The sequence below is a fragment of the Pelophylax lessonae genome (genome assembly GCF_965119305.1).
Source record: "Pelophylax lessonae genome assembly, chromosome: 10".
Classification (NCBI taxonomy): domain Eukaryota; kingdom Metazoa; phylum Chordata; class Amphibia; order Anura; family Ranidae; genus Pelophylax; species Pelophylax lessonae.
Genome location: NC_138777.1, coordinates 213,677,092 through 213,695,271, shown reverse-complemented (window position 1 = coordinate 213,695,271; position 18,180 = coordinate 213,677,092). Strand labels below are relative to the sequence as shown.

At 45.1% G+C, this 18,180-nt stretch overlaps 1 protein-coding gene across 1 annotated transcript in view; it reads right to left on the bottom strand.

The window, feature by feature from the left end:
• GARRE1 (granule associated Rac and RHOG effector 1) overlaps window positions 1-18,180 on the bottom strand; it is an 86,380-nt gene that overhangs the window by 41,842 nt on the left and 26,358 nt on the right. Inside the window, exon 2 of the mRNA XM_082270905.1 lies at window positions 14,160-14,360. Coding sequence (XP_082127031.1) covers window positions 14,160-14,360 — 201 coding nt within the window. The remainder of the gene's footprint in view (window positions 1-14,159; window positions 14,361-18,180) is intronic.

Genomic DNA, 18,180 nt, shown 5'->3' with positions numbered 1-18,180 from the left:
CCAATCAGCAAGGGCTGTGCTGTTTAAATCTCAGGACTAGACAGAAATACAAAACCTTTGGCAGCAACATCTCCCACAAATGTATTTCATTAGCCTAATTAGCGGTTTGCATGGAGTTTAAATGTAAAGAATATACAGTCTTAGTGCATGTGTAACCCTTCAATGATGGCTCATATTTCACAAACAGCAGCCACCGAAGGTCCACTTTAACCACTTGCCGACCGCCGCAAGTACATATACTGCGGCGGCCAGCCCCGGCCAGGCAAAGTGACGTACCGGTACGTCACTAGCCTGTCACTCGCTTGTGAGCCAATAGCGGGCGAGCGCGTGCCCACCCCGGCTCGTTCCCTAACAAGTCAGTGCGTGTGACCTGCGGACCCGATGTTCGCCAGTCACTCGCGATCGTTCGCTGGGAAGGGAGAATGGCAGGCGGCTAATGTAAACAAAGCCGCCTGTCATTCTCCCCTGTGTAAAAATGGAGATCAGACGGTTCTACTATGTAGGACCATTGATCTCGGTTCTTACACCAGTAGCCATGTCCAATCACAGTTAGAAACACGCCCCTAGGACACACTTAACCCCTCCCTCTCCAATACAGTTAACTCCTTCCCTGCCAGTGTCATTTTTACAGTAACAGTGCATATGTATAGCACTGATTACTGCAGTAATGTCACTGGTAACCCCAAAAGTGTCAAAAATGTCAGTCAAGGGTCCGATCTGTCCGCCGCAATGTCGCAGTCCCACAAAAAAAAAAAAAAAAAAGCAGATCGCCGCCATTACTCGTTAAAAAAAAAAAAAAAAAAAAAAACAACAACAACAAGAATGACAAAACTCTTTCCCTTTGTTAGTAAACGCGATAATTTTTGCGCAAACCAATCAAAATACGCTTTTTTTTACCAAACATATGTAGCATAACAGAAATTGGCAGAAAAGGTTAAAAAATTTTGATTTTTACATTTTTTTGGGGGGAATTTCATATAAAAAATATTTGAAAAATATTGTTATTTTTGCAAAATTGGTGTTCTTTTTTTGTTTATAGCGCATGATCGAGAAAAAAAAAAAAAAAAAAAAAAAAAAAAAAAACGCACAGGTGATCAAATACCACCAAAAGAAAGCTCTGTGGGAAAAAAAAGGACGTGAAATTTGTTTAGGTACAGGGTCGCACGACCGCGCAATTGTCCGTTAAAGTCACGCAGTGCCGAATCGCAAAATACCCCCTGGTCAGGAAGGGGGTAAAATCTTCCGGGGCTTAAGTGGTTAAGACACGTGAGATCTCTGCAACAGACAAGCTATACATTTTGCCACAATCATGGTCTGCGTCACAACATCAACAAGCATCCAAGGATCATCAGCACGGCTACCAACAGGAGGGTTCAAAGCGCAAAAGCAGGGCACGCAGACACATCTGCTTTCTGGCTGCCAGAAATGTGCATAGAAGTCGCACACGTTCTCAAGCTGACCTAGATTTGAGGATTAACCTGATGAAAGCTGTATCGGAGACACTTCCACGGATCTGCGTAACCTCAGTTCACAGCTATGACAGGCTGCAGCCAGAAGTGTTACTGCAGGTTAATTGTTGCGGAGGTGGGAGAAAGTATCACACAGATCAGGTGCGGTTCTGAAGCTGGAGGGGGAGGATCGGCCCTGGGCATGAGAACCACATTTGTCAGCCAACTCTGGAAACTTGCAGGATCACAAGCCATTGAAGCTATGTAGAAGTAAACAAATGACGTAGCTGTTAACGGGTGTTGTGGAGTTGGGGCCCTCCTCTTCTGAACAGTGGCCAACAAGACTTCAATCTGCTGCAGCCACCCTGAACAGTGGTGTGCAAAAGTCAGATGCATTCTGTGGTTCTGTACCAGAGTCTGTGCAAACACTATTGATTGCACTGATCCCTAATTTTCATTATAGTGCTGAGCATGCATCAGAAAGAGTGGACACCATTGCTTTGAACAGACTGCTGGTAGAAGTACAAGTACATTATTGATATCAGTTGATGCTTCTTTTGCAGAGTGGTGTGCAAATAGGCACAGCTGCATAAAGAACTACTATTCATTTTTTTCCCCCTATCCCCCCCTATGTAGTACTTTGTTCCATGTTGCTAGGTGCTTCCTAACCCCTAGCTATGAGCTTGGACTCGGCGCCCCTCCTATTCTCTGTTCAGTAACATTGCTAGGAAGGAAATGACCGAATTGCTTGTTTTGGTTCCGAGCACTTTCCCAATACAAGCAGCAGCAAGAGGCATGCAAAGGGAGAGGGGAGTGAGCCTCCCATCCATGCATTCTCCATTTAAAGTGGAAGTTCAGTCAAACACTAACTACATTGAAATCTACTCCCACCCCCATTCTGAGCCTATTCTATCCACCTTGTAAAGGAAAGATCTGTATACTTACCTTATGCTGAGGGTGTTCCGGTCCGGTCACAAGTTCAGGTTCTAGTGACGGCTTCTGCGTAGAGAGGCAGCAGATTACGGATGCAAGAGCAAGTTTATGGGTGAAATCATCACCCAATCTCTGCGGCCGTTGTTACAAAGTCGGTAAGGTTGAAGAAAAAAAAAAAAAAAAAAAAAAAAAAAACACCAGTTAAGCGGAGTTCCACCCTGGGACATTTTTTTTTTATAAAAATACCCATGGGACAGTCAGGGCTAGTGCATTCCACAATGGCTAGCCTCTGATCTGTCCCCGGTCGCACTTACCTGCAAGAAGAAATACTTACCTTGAAAATGCATTCTCCAGCGCTGCCATCTCAGGTGTGGGCAGCTTGAAGCCAGCGCGATCCTCTTCTGTGTCCTCTTCCGTCTTCTTCGGTCCCACGATGCACTGCACCGGCCCCGCCGTCACTTCCGGTGCCGCAGCGTCATCCCTGCACAGCTTCTGGGCATGCCCAGAAGCTGTTTAGCAAGGTATGACGGCGCCTGCACCGGAACCGACGTCGGGGCCGATGCAGGCGCATTGATTCCTGGGAGCGATGACGTTCAGCTCCCAGGAATCATTGCAAAGCCAGGAAGTGACGAATCGCCATGGCCGCCGAGGGGAGGAAGAGGAAGTAAGGTAAGTATATTTTCTTCCAAACCAGGTAAGTAAAAAAAAAAAAAAAATTGCGATTATCCATTTCTTTTTCAGGTGACCCGGAGCGAGAAGATGGAGGTTAGCTTAATTTTAGGGTGGAACTCCGCTTTAATATAGTTCAACCTGTGGTGTGAGAGTGCGCTTGTGTTTATGTCAATATCATGTATCACTGTATGTTGTGATCGTTAATGTGTCCATCTAATAGTTTTTTTTTTTAAACTATCGAGGCTCCCTGCTGATAATACTGCTTGTGGAAGAGAATTCCACAACCTTACTGCCCTGTCAGTAAAGAACCCTCTACGTAGTTTAGGATTAAACCGCTTCTCTTCCAATTTTAGTAAATGGCCACTTATCTTTCAATTCCCTTTCACTAAAAAGACTTTTCCCTATGCTAGAAAAAAAAAAAAAAAAGAGAAAAGTTCCCCCCACAGGGTGGGACTATAGCGACCTACAAGTGGAAGTCAAAAAATATTATGGAGGGGTATTAAAAATGTATTTTTATTAAATAGATTGTTAACATATCAAAAGCGTAGAGATACGATAACAAAATAACCCACCTCCATGGGTGATTAGCTGTCACTGCCCATGCAGCTGGTACAGCACTCCCATAAGCCCTTGACTTCCTGTCTGCAGCCCAGGGGAGTGCTGTACCAGCTGCATGGGCAGTGACAGCTAATCACCTATGGAGGTGGGTTATTTTGTTATATCTCTACGCTTTTGATATTTTAACCATCTATTTAATAAAAATACATTTTTAATACCCCTCCATAATATTTTGACTTCCACTTGTAGGTCGCTATAGTCCCACCCTGTGGAGATTGTATTGGCAGACCAAAATAAAAAGATCTTTGTTCAGACCGTTGGGCGACAAAGAGCCCCGTGACTTGATAAAGAGCATGTGTGCGAAACACGTAGTCATGGCAATGGAGTACGCTTGCATTCCACCCTGGTTCCTGCAAGACGAGTGGTTCTCTTCCGGACACCGGACTAGGGCTCGGAGCGTCGTAGTGACAGCTTATCCTCGCGCTGGCTGGCTCCGGCGAGGCTTCTCTCCATCCTAGTACACAGCGGCGTTTGGCAACCGGCATTCCGGCTTCCATCTCTGACAGTGCCCCTGCCTGACTCTGGACACAGGGTGGTATGTATATTGTGGTCCCCTTTTTAAAAAAATAAAAATAAACCAAGCTTTTATTCATCGGTCATCTTATTTGCATCCTCCCTGGATCATTTTTATCATGTTCCCACGTGCCACCTACATGTTACAGCAGGTGTACAGGCCCAGGAATTCCACACAGGGATGGTGGGAACCCCTCATAATGGACACAGCAGATGTACAGACTCAGTGCAGAGTGAGATAGAATATGCAATCAGGACGGTTGAGCTCTTAAGCATCCAAACACTGGAACAGAAGTTTTCTGACCTGACCACCAATAGCTTGATGTATAAAATAGCTCCCTGTACACAAGTATATTTAAAATGTATTAAAGGCCATCGATCAAACTGATGAATTCACTGCTGGAAATGGCAAGGATTACAAGCCTCTCCGTCAAGCTCAGTGAAGCAAACCATTTTTACTCACTATGCAATCTCCCACAGGGACACAACAGTCCCAGCGCATACTACAGAAACTGCAGATTAAAGGGAAATGATCGTCGTTCTCAGCGCATACACTTGTCACGCCATGACTGTAACGCTTATCTAAAGAGGATAGTTAACATGTTTACATTCTTGGCACTTCATATTTTTATGTCATATTTAATATGAGGATCTTTAGATTCTCCCCTCTAGGGAACAGATAAAATCTGTCAAGTTTTTATTTGTGTGTGATGCCATTGGGGAGATCTCTCACTTCCTGCTTCGGCGACAATAAGAAATGGAGGGAGCGACTGTCAGCCAGACAGGAAGGTAGAGAAAGCAACAAAAACTCTTCCTAAATCTACTAAAAGTGTTTTTGTGTCCCTATCGGAGAGACTTCCCCTCATGATACAAACTGTATAAAAGACATTTCCACAATATAAACACAGAAAGCAATAAAACATGACAGAGGCTCTAACCCTTCCACACTACTTGTGTTTTAAAAGGGAGGTTTGGCAGCGATTGTTTTTTCGGACAATCACTGTGCTTTTTGGCACCGATGGTTTATTCTATCCCCCAATTCAGGTTTAGGGAGGGGGGGGGGGATAAACAATCATACTTAAGCTAGCCATAGATGGTTTGAATCTTGGCGATTCAGCATGGACCGGCTGAGATTCGATCCATCTATAGGCAGGTTGATGGTACCTATGTCGATTCATCGAACAACTTGGGAACAACCAGCGTGTTGGATTTTTAGCATGCCATCATTGCCAGCAGCTATAGCTGCTAACAGCAATTACGGTGTTCTCACTCCAGGAACTGTTCCAGTTGTTGCAGGAAGGAAAAATCGCATAATTTATGGCATGCATTACCTCTATCCTTGTGACTTTTTCTTCACACTTGCCTATTTTTGTCCTGCCTCAACACTGCCTGGGTACCTGCTATTTCCACGCATATTGTTTAAATACACTGCGCATGCGTTATAACTTTACCTAGCGCATGTGCCGTCCAACACTACAGGTAATTTGTTGGGGAAAAAAAACCTGTTCGATATTTTGGGGGAAGGATTTTTTTCCCTCCCTAACAGATGCTTGTCAGGTGGTACAGTGCATCTGCAATATGAAGCATGACATCATGGGCTTCATGTCGCGCATGCGCAGTAAGACCATGCTGCAAGATCCCACAGTTTAGGTATGGGATTTCCCAGAAGGCATATGTGATATTGCCTTACCAGGGGACATCTGTGTGGCCAGGGCTACATCACTGCCTTCTGCGATACCAGTTAGTGGAAGAAAAAAGGATGGGTAGAGACAGGACCAGTCACTCTGCACAAAGAGAAAGAGCAGAAGTGACTGGTCTTTATTACAGAAAGGGACAGAGACAAGACCAGCCATCCTGCACAAGCAGAGAGCACAGCAGTGATTGGTCTATTGGTTATTACAGGAGGGGGGCAGAGACCAGACCACTCACCCTGCACTAGGGAAGAAAGCAGCAGTAACCAGTCTTTATTACCAGAGGGGGCAGAGACAAGAACAGACATCCTTCATAAGCAGAGAGCAGCAGTGACCAGCCTTTATTATAGGAAAGGGCAGAGACAAGACCAGACATCCTGCATAAGCAGAGAAAGCAGCAGTGATTGGTCTATTGGTTATTATAAGAGGGGGGCAGAGACCAGACCACTAACCCTGCACAAGGGAGGAAAGCAGCAGTAACTGTTCTTTATTACAGGAGGGGGCGGAAAGAAGACCACTTACCTTGCACAAGTGGAGAAAGTAGCAGTAACTGGTCTTTAATACAGGAGGGGCAGAGACAAGACCAGACATCCTGCATAAGCAGAGAGCAGCAGTGACCAGCCTTTATTATAGCAAGGGGCGGAGACCAGAGCAGACATCCTGCATAAGCAGAGAGAGCAGCAGTAACAGGCCTTTATTATAGGAAAGGGCAGAGACAAGACCAGTCATCCTGCATAAGCAGAGAAAGCAGCAGTGACCAGCCTTTATTATAGCAAGGGGCGGAGACCAAATTAATCATCCTGCGCAAGGAGAGAAAGCAGCATTAACCGGTCTTTATTACAGGAGGGGGCGGAGACAAGACCAGACATTCTGCATAAGCAGAGACCAGCCTTTATTATAGGAAGGGGCGGAGACAAAAAAAAAACCACCCTGCACAAGGGGAGAGAGCAGCAGTGACCAGTCTTTATTATAGTAAACTCTTGCTCAGAGTCAAAGTTTTGAACTGGATTACTGCACAGATCTGGAAGAAATAAAACAAAGCACGCCAAGACAATATTTGCTTACCGCGGAGCTTAGCTTTAACACTCATGAGCCTCTGACTTCAGCCTACCATTATATCATTACTTGAACTGTATAATTATGTAGATAATTCTTGTTCCTTGCTGTAAAAATAACACAGAGGCCCACAGAGGGCAGATGTGTTGTTTGTCCTGATGGTACAAACAGCTCAGTCTTGTACGGTTTACATTATACTGTAGTTTGGTCGTATGCATCTCCACTCTTGCCCGGGCTGCATGCGACAATCCTATAGTTGCCTTCAGCAATATTCGGCCTATGGCAGTGCCGGTGCCAGGAGCCTGATCTTCGGGTTGCTGATGGAGCTTTGTGCATTGTTCAATGGTTACAGTAGAACACACATTCATCCACATACTGACCTTTCATTTAATTGGTGTCCCTGCCCCCCATGTGGGTGACTGTTCCAGTGCCAGCATGGAGAAAGGCGAGCTATTTTCAAGAATATGTCCCTTGTCCCTTTACATTTGTTTATTTATTGCATCAGGCTGGAGAGGGGATTCCAGTTGGTGCATCAGACCCAGGACACTGAAGTTGGAACAAAGACTTTTTGTTGGTGGTTCCCTGGTTTCAGAAATGTGCACTTTAAAATGTATGATGAACGGAAATGCTTAGATAAGACTCCCTTTGCCCATTCAGGACAAAATGATAGGCAAATTCTTCCTCTTATACAACTTCCCCAAACTTGGAACCAGAAGTAATTTTCCATAGTAAGCAAGGCCACAGATAGTGTCAGAGCTTACAAAGGGTCGAGGATGTGATGTCACTGCTACTTTTACAAAGTGAGATCTTGTTTTCCAAAGGCATTTGGTTGACATAAAAAGGATTGATATCCTTTGTGGCCATCAAGGAAAATATTTTATTATTGTTGTGCCCAGAGTTCAGTGTCAACTTGGAAGGAGTAGAGAAACAACAGCCTCCAGCAAACAGAAAAAATAAGGTCAGCAAGGGTCAATGCCCAACTCCAGCCAAAATGTTTTTTTCTTGGTCTGGATAGAGCAAGGAAGGGTGCGAACCTCTGGAAACTTTTGATTGCCACCTTTATTCCAGTTTGTGAGATTTATTCCCACTTCCTGTCTATGACGGGTGTCGGTCAGAATGGGAAATTGAGGATTTCTCCCAAATGAGGACGAAAACTTAAAACCTCCTCTCTTGGCATTTTATTGGCGTCTCCTAACTTGGGAAATGTCCTCTCACTTCCTGTCCAGGTGTCAGAACAGGAATTTTTAAGTGGCAGATAAGCCTAACTATATCTATTCTTGAAAATGTTCCCTTCCCCTCATATCTATCTTACCTACCCCCTATATGAAAAAAATTTGTATAAATGACTTATTTTTATCCACTCTGGTCCAGTCATGTAATCCTGCAGCTCCAAGTCCCCTGTGTCAGTGAGTGGCTGCTGCAGGGAAGAGGAGGGATCACTGACAAGGGCTGAGCAATGGGAGCCTATGGGTGATGTACGACTCCTGGAATTTGCACCTGTTGTTGGGTGCTCCCTTACTTTCTTTGCAGAAACTTGTGACCGGTAAGGCAGGATAGGTAGGAGAAGAGGGAGGGGAACAATTTTTGAAACACTTAAAACTCAGCATTACCATTAGGCTTTAATAGTCCGGTCAACATGTGCAAAGAAGCCATGCCTGGAAACATTCCCAGCTCAATTTTTCTGTTCCTGTAGATCAGCTGAAATCAACCCTACCAACATCTGCAGGCTCAGAAAACTTTGATTGAGAAAAATCAAAAAGCTGGGTGGAAAGAAGTTGGCCAAACAGCAGCTTAAGCCAATCATCTGAAGCATTTGTTAAGGTATTCAGGCAGCCACTGGTGTCAGCAGGCAAACTAATAGCCTGCAGTGTGAGATTTGTTCATCCATGGGCTGGCTGAATGAGGAAAATCTTCACATGTAAGACCAGCTTTACAGCAGTAAACCCGTGGACAGCTATGAGATGCCTGAAATGTATCACAAGCTCTATGCAGATTTCCAGAAGCAGCAGCAGTACTGTTGCCATGGTTGCAAAATGTGAATTTGCCTATCTGTTCCAGAAAACTGGTAATGGCTGTCAGTAGACCAAATTGGAAAAATAGTATTTTTGTACTCATCGTAAAATCCTTTTCTCTGAGTACATTGACAGACACCGCTCCATATTCTTCACCATAGGGATGTCCCAAAGCAGTGCCAAACAGGAGGGTGGAAATAAACCCAAGGCTAAAAGCAGCCAATCCAGGTAAAAGTACCTCAACTAGAACAGGAGCCCAACCTGAAATACACCCTCAAGAGGGAAAAACAGATCCTCTAATTTTTAGCCCACAAAAAAACTTTACGGCCTAAGGAGGCAACCGCAGATGCCAAAACTTCGAAAATGTACGCACCGACAACCAAGTGGCCGCCATGCACACCTGTGCCACTGGACGCCCGATGACAGAAGACCCAAGAAGCACTAAGTGCCCGAGTAGAATGTGTCATCACAAGGAAAGGGGGGAAACCGACCCAGAAGCAAATAAGCCTGGGTCACTGTCTGTCTGATGATGTTGCACTATTAAGACTTAAAGCCCTCCGCTTGAATGACTCTTTCCTATACGCAGTAGAGTCCACGATTTCTGGTAAGTGCTTCGGACTTCCCCTTCATGGTGATGGTCGCACCTGTGGTGACATCTTTCTACCTCTAAACACGGACTGTCCCCTGTTTTTTTGGATATGGACTTTATCTTTGATTTACACACTGTTTTTCTCTATTTCAAGGACTTTGCAGTGTAATATTAATATTTTGTGATGCTAATGAGCAATTTATTATGTTTACTTTGCACTTGGTTTTCTTTTTGCACAGACTTATACTATTTGATATTGTTATATGTAGCACTTTACATGTTAGAGCATTCTGACACTTTTCTCGTTTATAGCGCAGCACTTGTTCTGGATTTTAGTAAATCAGATGGTACCTGAGCATCCGTGGTGTCTGCCACTTTTACTTCCACTAGAACTGCAATAGTCCAGCCCGTCGCTCAGCCCGGCAGTCGCTAGAACAGGCATGTCCAACCTGCGGCCCAGGGGCCGCATGTGGCCCAAGACCGTAGGCAATGCGGCCCACTGCACCCTGACAATTTTTTTTGTTTGCTGGGGAGGAAGGAAGTTGAGTCGGGGGCACGGCCACAGTGGCTTCCAACTAACTGTAGGCAGAGGCTGCCTAGGAAGGGATCATCCTCTAGTTGTGTTAAATTAGTGCTATGGGGGGGATGCAGCAGTGCGGGAAGGGCGCGGCGGCATTTTATTACTTATATACCTTAACTATAGTATATATTTTATATGCGGCCCGAGAAAATTTCTCTACACTCAATGTGGCCCAGAGAAGCCAAATGGTTGGACACCCATGCGCTAGAAGATCTGCATAGGAAAAAACCAGGAAGAAGTCCAAAAACAAACAGCAAAAAAATTGACAAAATAGCCAGGGCCTAGGGCCCAGCAGGGAGACTAGGTCCTACTCCTGAACTAGGCAAACAAAAACGGTATCTAAGCAAAGAGGGGGGGGGGGGGGGGGTTATGCCAGCTGAGCACAGGGCGTAGCCAAGCTTTTGTGTTGTCTGCCTAGTCCTACTCCTGTAGAGGGTGAAGAATGGTGAAGAATATGGAGCCATGTCAGTCAATGAACGGAAGATAAAAGCAATAATATGAAACTTACAAGATAGATCTTGCAATAATTATGGATGTTACATTGTTAACAAAAGCTCCCTATACAGGGTCCAGGCTTCACCAGTCAATGGAAAGCATACTCCGAAAGGGTTTTCAGGGCTTGGGTTCCATAGGGAAGGACCATGGCCCTGGACATGCATAGCACCCTGCGGTTAAATACACATGTTTCACTAAGTGTTGAAGTGGAAACCCATGCAAGATCCAGTGCTAGAGCCCGGGTACGGCTCCCAAGGTTTTAGCGAGGTTGCACTGATTCGGATGTATTGCTTCTAGTGTGTTACTAGCCAGCGAAGAATTGGTTTCTCTGCAAGGAAGAAGAGGTCCATCACCTTAGGACACTAGCAAAAAACAGAGGATACGCAGAGTGGGGTAGGGTTATAGAGGAGGCATGTCTTTCAAAGCTTTGCCAATGTCCTATTACCTGAAGATACAAGCCTTTAACCCCGGGGTTTTTTAATGCTCAGCCTTTGTCCTGTACAGTGTGTGCAGTAAAGTCAGTGGAGTTTTCCTTTAACTGGAGATCGCATCCTGGTCAAAAGGTAAATGCTACAGAACTGCGATACCAGCTGCCTTCTGCTTGTATAGACAATGGATGTGTTTATAAATGCTGCCGAGTCCAGCAACTGGTACAAGCGGCCGATGACAGACCGATAAGGAGAAACCACTACAGGAAGTCAGCTTTGTTTGTTTCATTCATCTCTAAATAGGAGAAAGACAAACAAGAACATTTTCTGGGCCACTGCCAAAAGGACGCTTCCCATGTCCTAATACACAACGCACGACGACCCAGAAACGTCACCCGAGCCTCTGAGGTCAAGTCCTTTTATTCCCCAAACACACTTTAAAGTAGAACTATAGGCTAAAAATCAAAAAACTGTTATGCAGCAATAAAAAAAAAAAAAAAAAGTAACGCCTACAGCAGTTTTTATTCGGATGACAAGAACAGTAAAGTGGCTTTATAGCTTCAAAAATTCCACTAAAGCCATACTTTTGTTTTTCCCCCTCTTCCTTTAGTGCAATAGAAACATAGAATGTGTCGGTAGATAAGAACCATTTGGCCCATCCAGTCTGCCCAATATATCTGAATCCTATGAATAGTCCCTGGCCCTATCTTGCAATGAAAATTATTCCACATCCCCCATGAACACCCCCCTTGTCACAGAGCAAGCATTCAGAGACTACAGTGGGACACAGCGACATATGTAATCATGTGGGCTTATTGTGCTGGGGAGGCGCACAGCCTCAACTAACCCCACTGCAAGGCAGATCACCCAGAGACATTCACAGAAACAGCCCATAACTGCAATATATGCTGGGAGTTGTAGTCTTTCTTCTATTTTCACCTGGTGATCAAACCAGCAACTCTGTTTTTCACAGCAGAATGTATTAGTTTACATGGATTAGACAAACCACTTAACACTGGCAGGGGTGATTAAAACGATCCACTTTAATGTATTCACGTAAAACCTTTATTCCAAAAAAGGTAAAAAAAAAAAAAAAAACTGTTTGCCGTTACGAATTATAAAGTGTGAGCTGGAGTTTGGCTTTAATTTGTTAGAATGTCTAAATCTACTAATACATTTAACACCACCCTATGCCCACACTGACAATGCTGCTGTCTGCTGTGCCTCCTGTTCCCATTCATCCAGAGTTGTCTCTCACTAACCACTTAAGCCCCGGAAGATTTTACCCCCTTCCTGTCCAGGGAGTTTTTTGCGATTCGGCACTGCGTGATTTTAATGGACAATTGCACAGTCGTGCGACGCTGTACCTAAACGAATTTGACTTGTTTTTTTTCCCACAAACAGAGCTTTCTTTTGGTGGTATTTGATCAACTGTGTGATTTTTTGATCATGCGCTATAAACAAAAAAGAATGTAAATTTTGCAAAAATAACAATATTTTTCACATTTTTTTATATGAAATTCCCCCCAAAAAAATGTAAAAATTAAAATTTAACATTTTGGGCCAATTTGTTTTATGCTACATATGGCTGGTAAAAAAAAAAAAAAAAAACACAAAAAGCGTATTTTGATTGGTTTGCGCAAAAGTTATCGCGTTTACTAAAAAAGGGAAAGATTTGTCATTTTTGGTGTTTTTTTTTTTTTTAACGAGTAATGGCGGCGATCTGCGATTTTTTTTGCGGAACTGCGATATTGCGGCGGACAGATCGGACCCTTGACTGACATTTTTGACACTTTTGGGGGTACCAGTGACATTACTGCAGTAATCAGTGCTATACATATGCACTGTTACTGTAAAAATGACACTGGCAGGGAAGGGGTTAACTTTATTGGAGAGGGAGGGGTTAAGTGTGTCCTAGGGGCATGTTTCTAACTGTGATGGGACAGGTCTACTATTGTAAAAACAGATCAACGGTTCTACATAGTAGAACCGTCTGATCTCCATTTTTACACAGGGGAGAATGACAGGCGGCTTGTTTACATTAGCCGCCTGCCTTTCTCCCTCTCTACCGACGATCGCCGAGTGATCAGTGGACATCGGGTCCGCCAGGTGACACGCACTGACTCCTTAGTGAACGAGCCGCGGCGGGCGGGCACCTCAGCGGGTGCGCTTTCACCCGCTATTGACTCACAAGCCGGTCACAGGCTAGTGACGTATATATACATGTCACTTTGCCTGGCCGGGGCTGACCGCCGCAGTATATGTACTTGCGGCGGTCGGCAAGTGGCTAATGAGAGGTGTTTTACAGGCTAGATCACCAGCTGAAAACAGAGGGGGGGGGAGCAAAGTCAAAGAAAAGTAAACTAATGCAGCCACCACATTGAATGATTGGTAAGCTGTAATAAGTAAAATTTTTGGTCTTGGGTTTAATACCGCTTTACCTTTACTAGTTTGACCCAATCTTCCTTGCCTACAGCAGCTCCCCCTGGTTAGCCAAACCAGCAAGGTGCCAACATAGAAGGTGAGACTGGCCAAAGACAAAGCAAATTTTTAAATTTGCTCGATTCCCCCATCAACACAGACCGTGTTGACAGGGGAATACCTCCCGTGGAGTCATTGTGTTCTCCCAAGCAGGGGAAGCTGTCCCCACCAGGAGAACATAGTGATTATTGCTAGCAGGAATAACAGCCGCTAGAAATAATTGCATGTAAAATGCGGCAGCCTGGTTGTACCCAATTTGATCAGTCCAACTTGGGTACATTCAGCCTGCCCATACATGGTACAAATTAAGATTTGAACCGTCTATGGCCAGCTTTACTTATGTTTATAATTGCCACTAATAATTAGATCAGAAGGCTCTTTGCTTGTTCCTGGCCCTGATTTTTCCATACTACAAGCACACACAGTGTAATCCCAAGTCAAGAGACTTCTTCCTAGACGCTGGTTGCCATTTTAGGGTTGGAAATCTCCGCCGATGGGCAGTATATGGAGGAAGGCCATCTGGCACACAGAAAGCGCATCGCAAGGACATTGTGTAGCATGATTCACAAAGATCACTTTGAACTACTAAAACACAATCGGCAAGCAATATGGAATAACGAAAAACTAGCTAGTGGGCCCTCACCTCAGTAGCTCCTCTCCAACTCCTCACGGCGTCCTCCAACTCCCTGGTAGGGCTCATGTCACTGGACCCGGGAGAGTTCTTGCGCTCCTGTGCGATCGCTTCTGCAAAACACGCATGTGCCACAGGCTGCACCTTCTGTAAAGCCTGGGACAAGAACTGAAAATGAACCTGCATCACAGTCAAGAAACAGCGGCCAAGCACCTGTAGAGAAAAAGAGGGCATTAGTTAGCGATGTAGTTAAAGAACATATGGAAACATATTCACAATAAATCAGTATGTCATTAGGGCATGAAAGATACCAAAAAGATGAAAATCATTCACAAGTTTTTTTTTTTCTTTTCCCATAAAAGCTTTAATAATTGCGGTTTTCACATACTATTTATGTAATAGGGCTGGGTGTGGAGGACAAACAGAAGGGGATGAGGGGGTAGGAGAGAAGGCAACAGAGGTGGGGTGAGGATAGGAGACCAGAGAAGGGAGGGAGGATGACAACGGAGAGAGGAAGCCTGAGAAGAGGAGGCTGGAAAAGAGCAATGAGGAGAGGTGGCAAGAGAAAGGAAGGAGAGGGGGCAAGAGAGGGGAAGAAGAGGCGAGGCGAGAGAAAGAGGGGAAGAGGAGGCGAGGTGAGAGAAAGAGAGGGGAAGAGGAGGCGAGGTGAGCGAAAGAGAGGGGAAGAGGAGGCGAGGTGAGCGAAAGAGAGGGGAAGAGGAGGCGAGGTGAGAGAAAGAGAGAAAGAGAAAGAGAGAAAGAGAGAGAAAAGCGGGAGAAGGGAGGAGGAGACTGGAATGGGGAAGGGAGACAAGGAGAGGGGGCATTATCAGACTCTGAACTGGGCCAAATTCTGTATGATTTCATGTGTGTCAGAGAGAACACATCAGAGTAGCTTTGAGTTGCTTCTAAAGTGCACTGAGCCTTGTGTTCACTTCTTTCTATCGGGAGAAAATCACCTCAAAATGCTTAAAAAAGCTAATTTAAAAAAATGCTGAAATATTTTAATAGCATCTTACAAGACTTTGGTCATAGTTTTATTTGCGGTTCTGTTAAGAAAAAATAAATGACTGGAGAGAGAGAAAAAAAAAAAAAAAAAAAAAGGTGAAATCTCAACAAATCTCTTTACTACACACAAAGCATCATGGAGAGTTCCCAGAATGGAGTGCGCAGAAATAGTTTGGTATAAGGAAGAGCTGAGACCTAACACGGTCTATTTTTCCCTATTGACAAGTACAAACAAAGAGGCTTCAGAGCGCCAGCGTCCCTCACAACACAGCTGGCTTCACATGGGGAGGAAACAGGAGTTCTATTTTAGTCCCTTGACGTCGGCACAAACGCGAAGCATTGCCTGTCAAACAAGAAATCGTCCTGCTCGTTCTCCAGGCAGTCGAATACATGAATGGAGGATCACAGCCACCAAACAGAAAACACACCAGCTACTGTAACCGACTTTCCGCAGGCCCACAAACACACACTGTATGTCAGAGAGGAAACATTTTTGCGTGTCTACAATGTGTCCCAGCCGCTAATGGAATTTAAGCTCCCTCTTACACTATCTGGATTGAATATAACAGAGACCAAGGCTTTCCCCGGAGACTGCTGCGGCTGTGTCTCCACACAAAATCTCCACCACATAGGGGCCATGACAGGCTTAAACTATATTCTTGGTATTAATCGCAAAATAAGGAGTACAATGGCAGAAGTTAATAGGGAGTGTGTATAGGATCCCTGACCAGAATGGGCGTGTTCCTAAAAGAACAGCCACACCAAGGCGACCGGTTCTCTTGTATTAAAAACCAAACCCCTCGGTACCTGCCCTATCAACCTTTTTCACCAGGAGTCCTAACCCTGTGTAAGCTTATGGCACTTTTCCACTGCAAGTACCGGCTCGGCTCTACTCGGCCCGGTTTGCTTTTCCACTGCTGGTACCGCATGGTATGGTGTTGGAATGGTTCGGTACGGTACGGTTTGCTTTTCCACTAAAGTAGTACTAAAGTTAAGTGGGTGGGATAACAACGGGGTGGGTGGGATTCTCTGACAAATCAGTGGCTAGTAGTGACTGCATGCAAAGGATTGTGGGATATGGTACCGGGTATGGTACCTGTTGGAACCACAATCGAGTAGGTACTGTTTTTGAGAGCCGTACCGTTCGGTTCCATGCAGTGGAAAAGCGCCGCCGTACCGTACCGAACCGTTCCTACACTATACCATGCGGTACCAGCAGTGGAAAAGCACAAAAGCGAGCCGACCCGTTCGGTTCCATGCAGTGGAAAAGCGCCATTACAGAGTTCACTTTTCCTCCTCCAGGTCAAGTGACCTTGTTTGGACCTTGCATTTGGCCAGTGCAGGCCAAGTACTGCATCCTAAAAGGAATTCATACGCTCCCCTATTTGACATGTGTTGCCCTTCCATGTGCTCCTTGATGCAAAGGCCAGTTATAGGTAGGGGCAGTAGCCATTTGTTTGTACTGTTCGAATACACTCCCCTATACCCAGAAGTGCGAGCCATTTAGCAGAGGGTCTGATGGAGCAGTGGAGCATGCAGAAGATATCGACCAAAGGCTCTAAATGTCGGTAAAAGGTAGAACTTTTTTTTTTTTTTTTTTTTGCCATTACCTCTTGGAAAGGTTGTTCCATCCCTTACTTTTCCAGTGAGACCACCATAGCTTTCCTGAAAGTTTACGAAGGTTAAATTATGTCACCACATTGAGCGAAAGTTTTGCTTAGCCATGGTCTTCTGTAAGTGCAAAGACCAGAGTAGATAAACCCAGAATGAACATGCTGCAGGGAATGGGAATCTTTTCTCCCCAGACTGCAAATGGCCACCACCCGCAGCATCCACGAGGCTCCCAGGAACCCAGGAGGGATCCCTGAAGCCCTAACAGCAACTGTTGTCACCTCCCAGCCGTGAAACCCATCTACCGGAGGTGTGCTCCCTCACCCCCCACCAGTGCAGCACACCATCCCCCACCATTTGCCAACCCACTGCACTACCACAGAGAAGGGGGAATCCGCAGGTCCGACCATCCCAGGAAGGGGCCTGCGTCCACCTCAAACCACATCCAGGGGGAGAGGAGTCACTCACCATACCAGGAACTAGGCAGGCACCACTCCAGACAAAACCTCCTCACCATCGAAATGGGGGGGGGGGAGGGGACTGTCAGCCAGGAGGAACACTGAAACTCGGGCCAAGATCCGTTCGATGGTTTGGAATCTGTTTTTGTATACACAAATGTTTTGCCTTTCATTTCTACTTTCAACTGTATGGCTTGTTTTACTTAGAAAGGTTTGCATATACTTTAAATTGGTTGTAAACCCACCTTTATAACTTTTACCTATAGGTAAGCCTTTATTAAGGCTTACCTATAGGTACTGTAAATATCTCCTAAACTTGCACCGTATACATTGTATGCAGCCTATGACATCATCGGCGCATGTGCTCTGAAGAAACGGCCGCTCGTGCCGTTTACTCAAAGCCCTGTGCTGTGATCGGCGGCTCCCGCACGCTTGCGCAGGAGTGACGTCACACGGCTCCGACCAGTAATACAGCCGTAGTCCGCGGACCCGGAAGGAAGATGGGCAAAGATGGATGCGGCCACCAGCGGGGACAATGCGGGCTTCATTTGCAGGCAAGTGTCACAATTTGCTAGTATGATATGCATACTAGCACATTATGCATTTACTTTGCAGGGAAGAAAAAAAAAAAAAAACTGGAAGACTACTTCCTCTTTAAGGATGTATACTTTATTCAATGGATAACTATATGTAAATAAAGTTTGTAAAAACAAGTATATTTAGCCTGTTTATCTTTGCAGCACCTTTAGCTTTTACAATGCCATAAAAGTCCCAACACCAAGGGGAATTTCCTTTCTTTTATAGTATAAAAGGGATGTGGCATTGGCAGAGTCTAACCACCAACATCTCTGGACACTTTTAGCCCACATTCACATTGTAGCGACCTGTCATGCGACTTCACAAGTCATATCGCATGATGAGTAGCATCCTATCGTCGGCAATGGCCATGTCCAAAC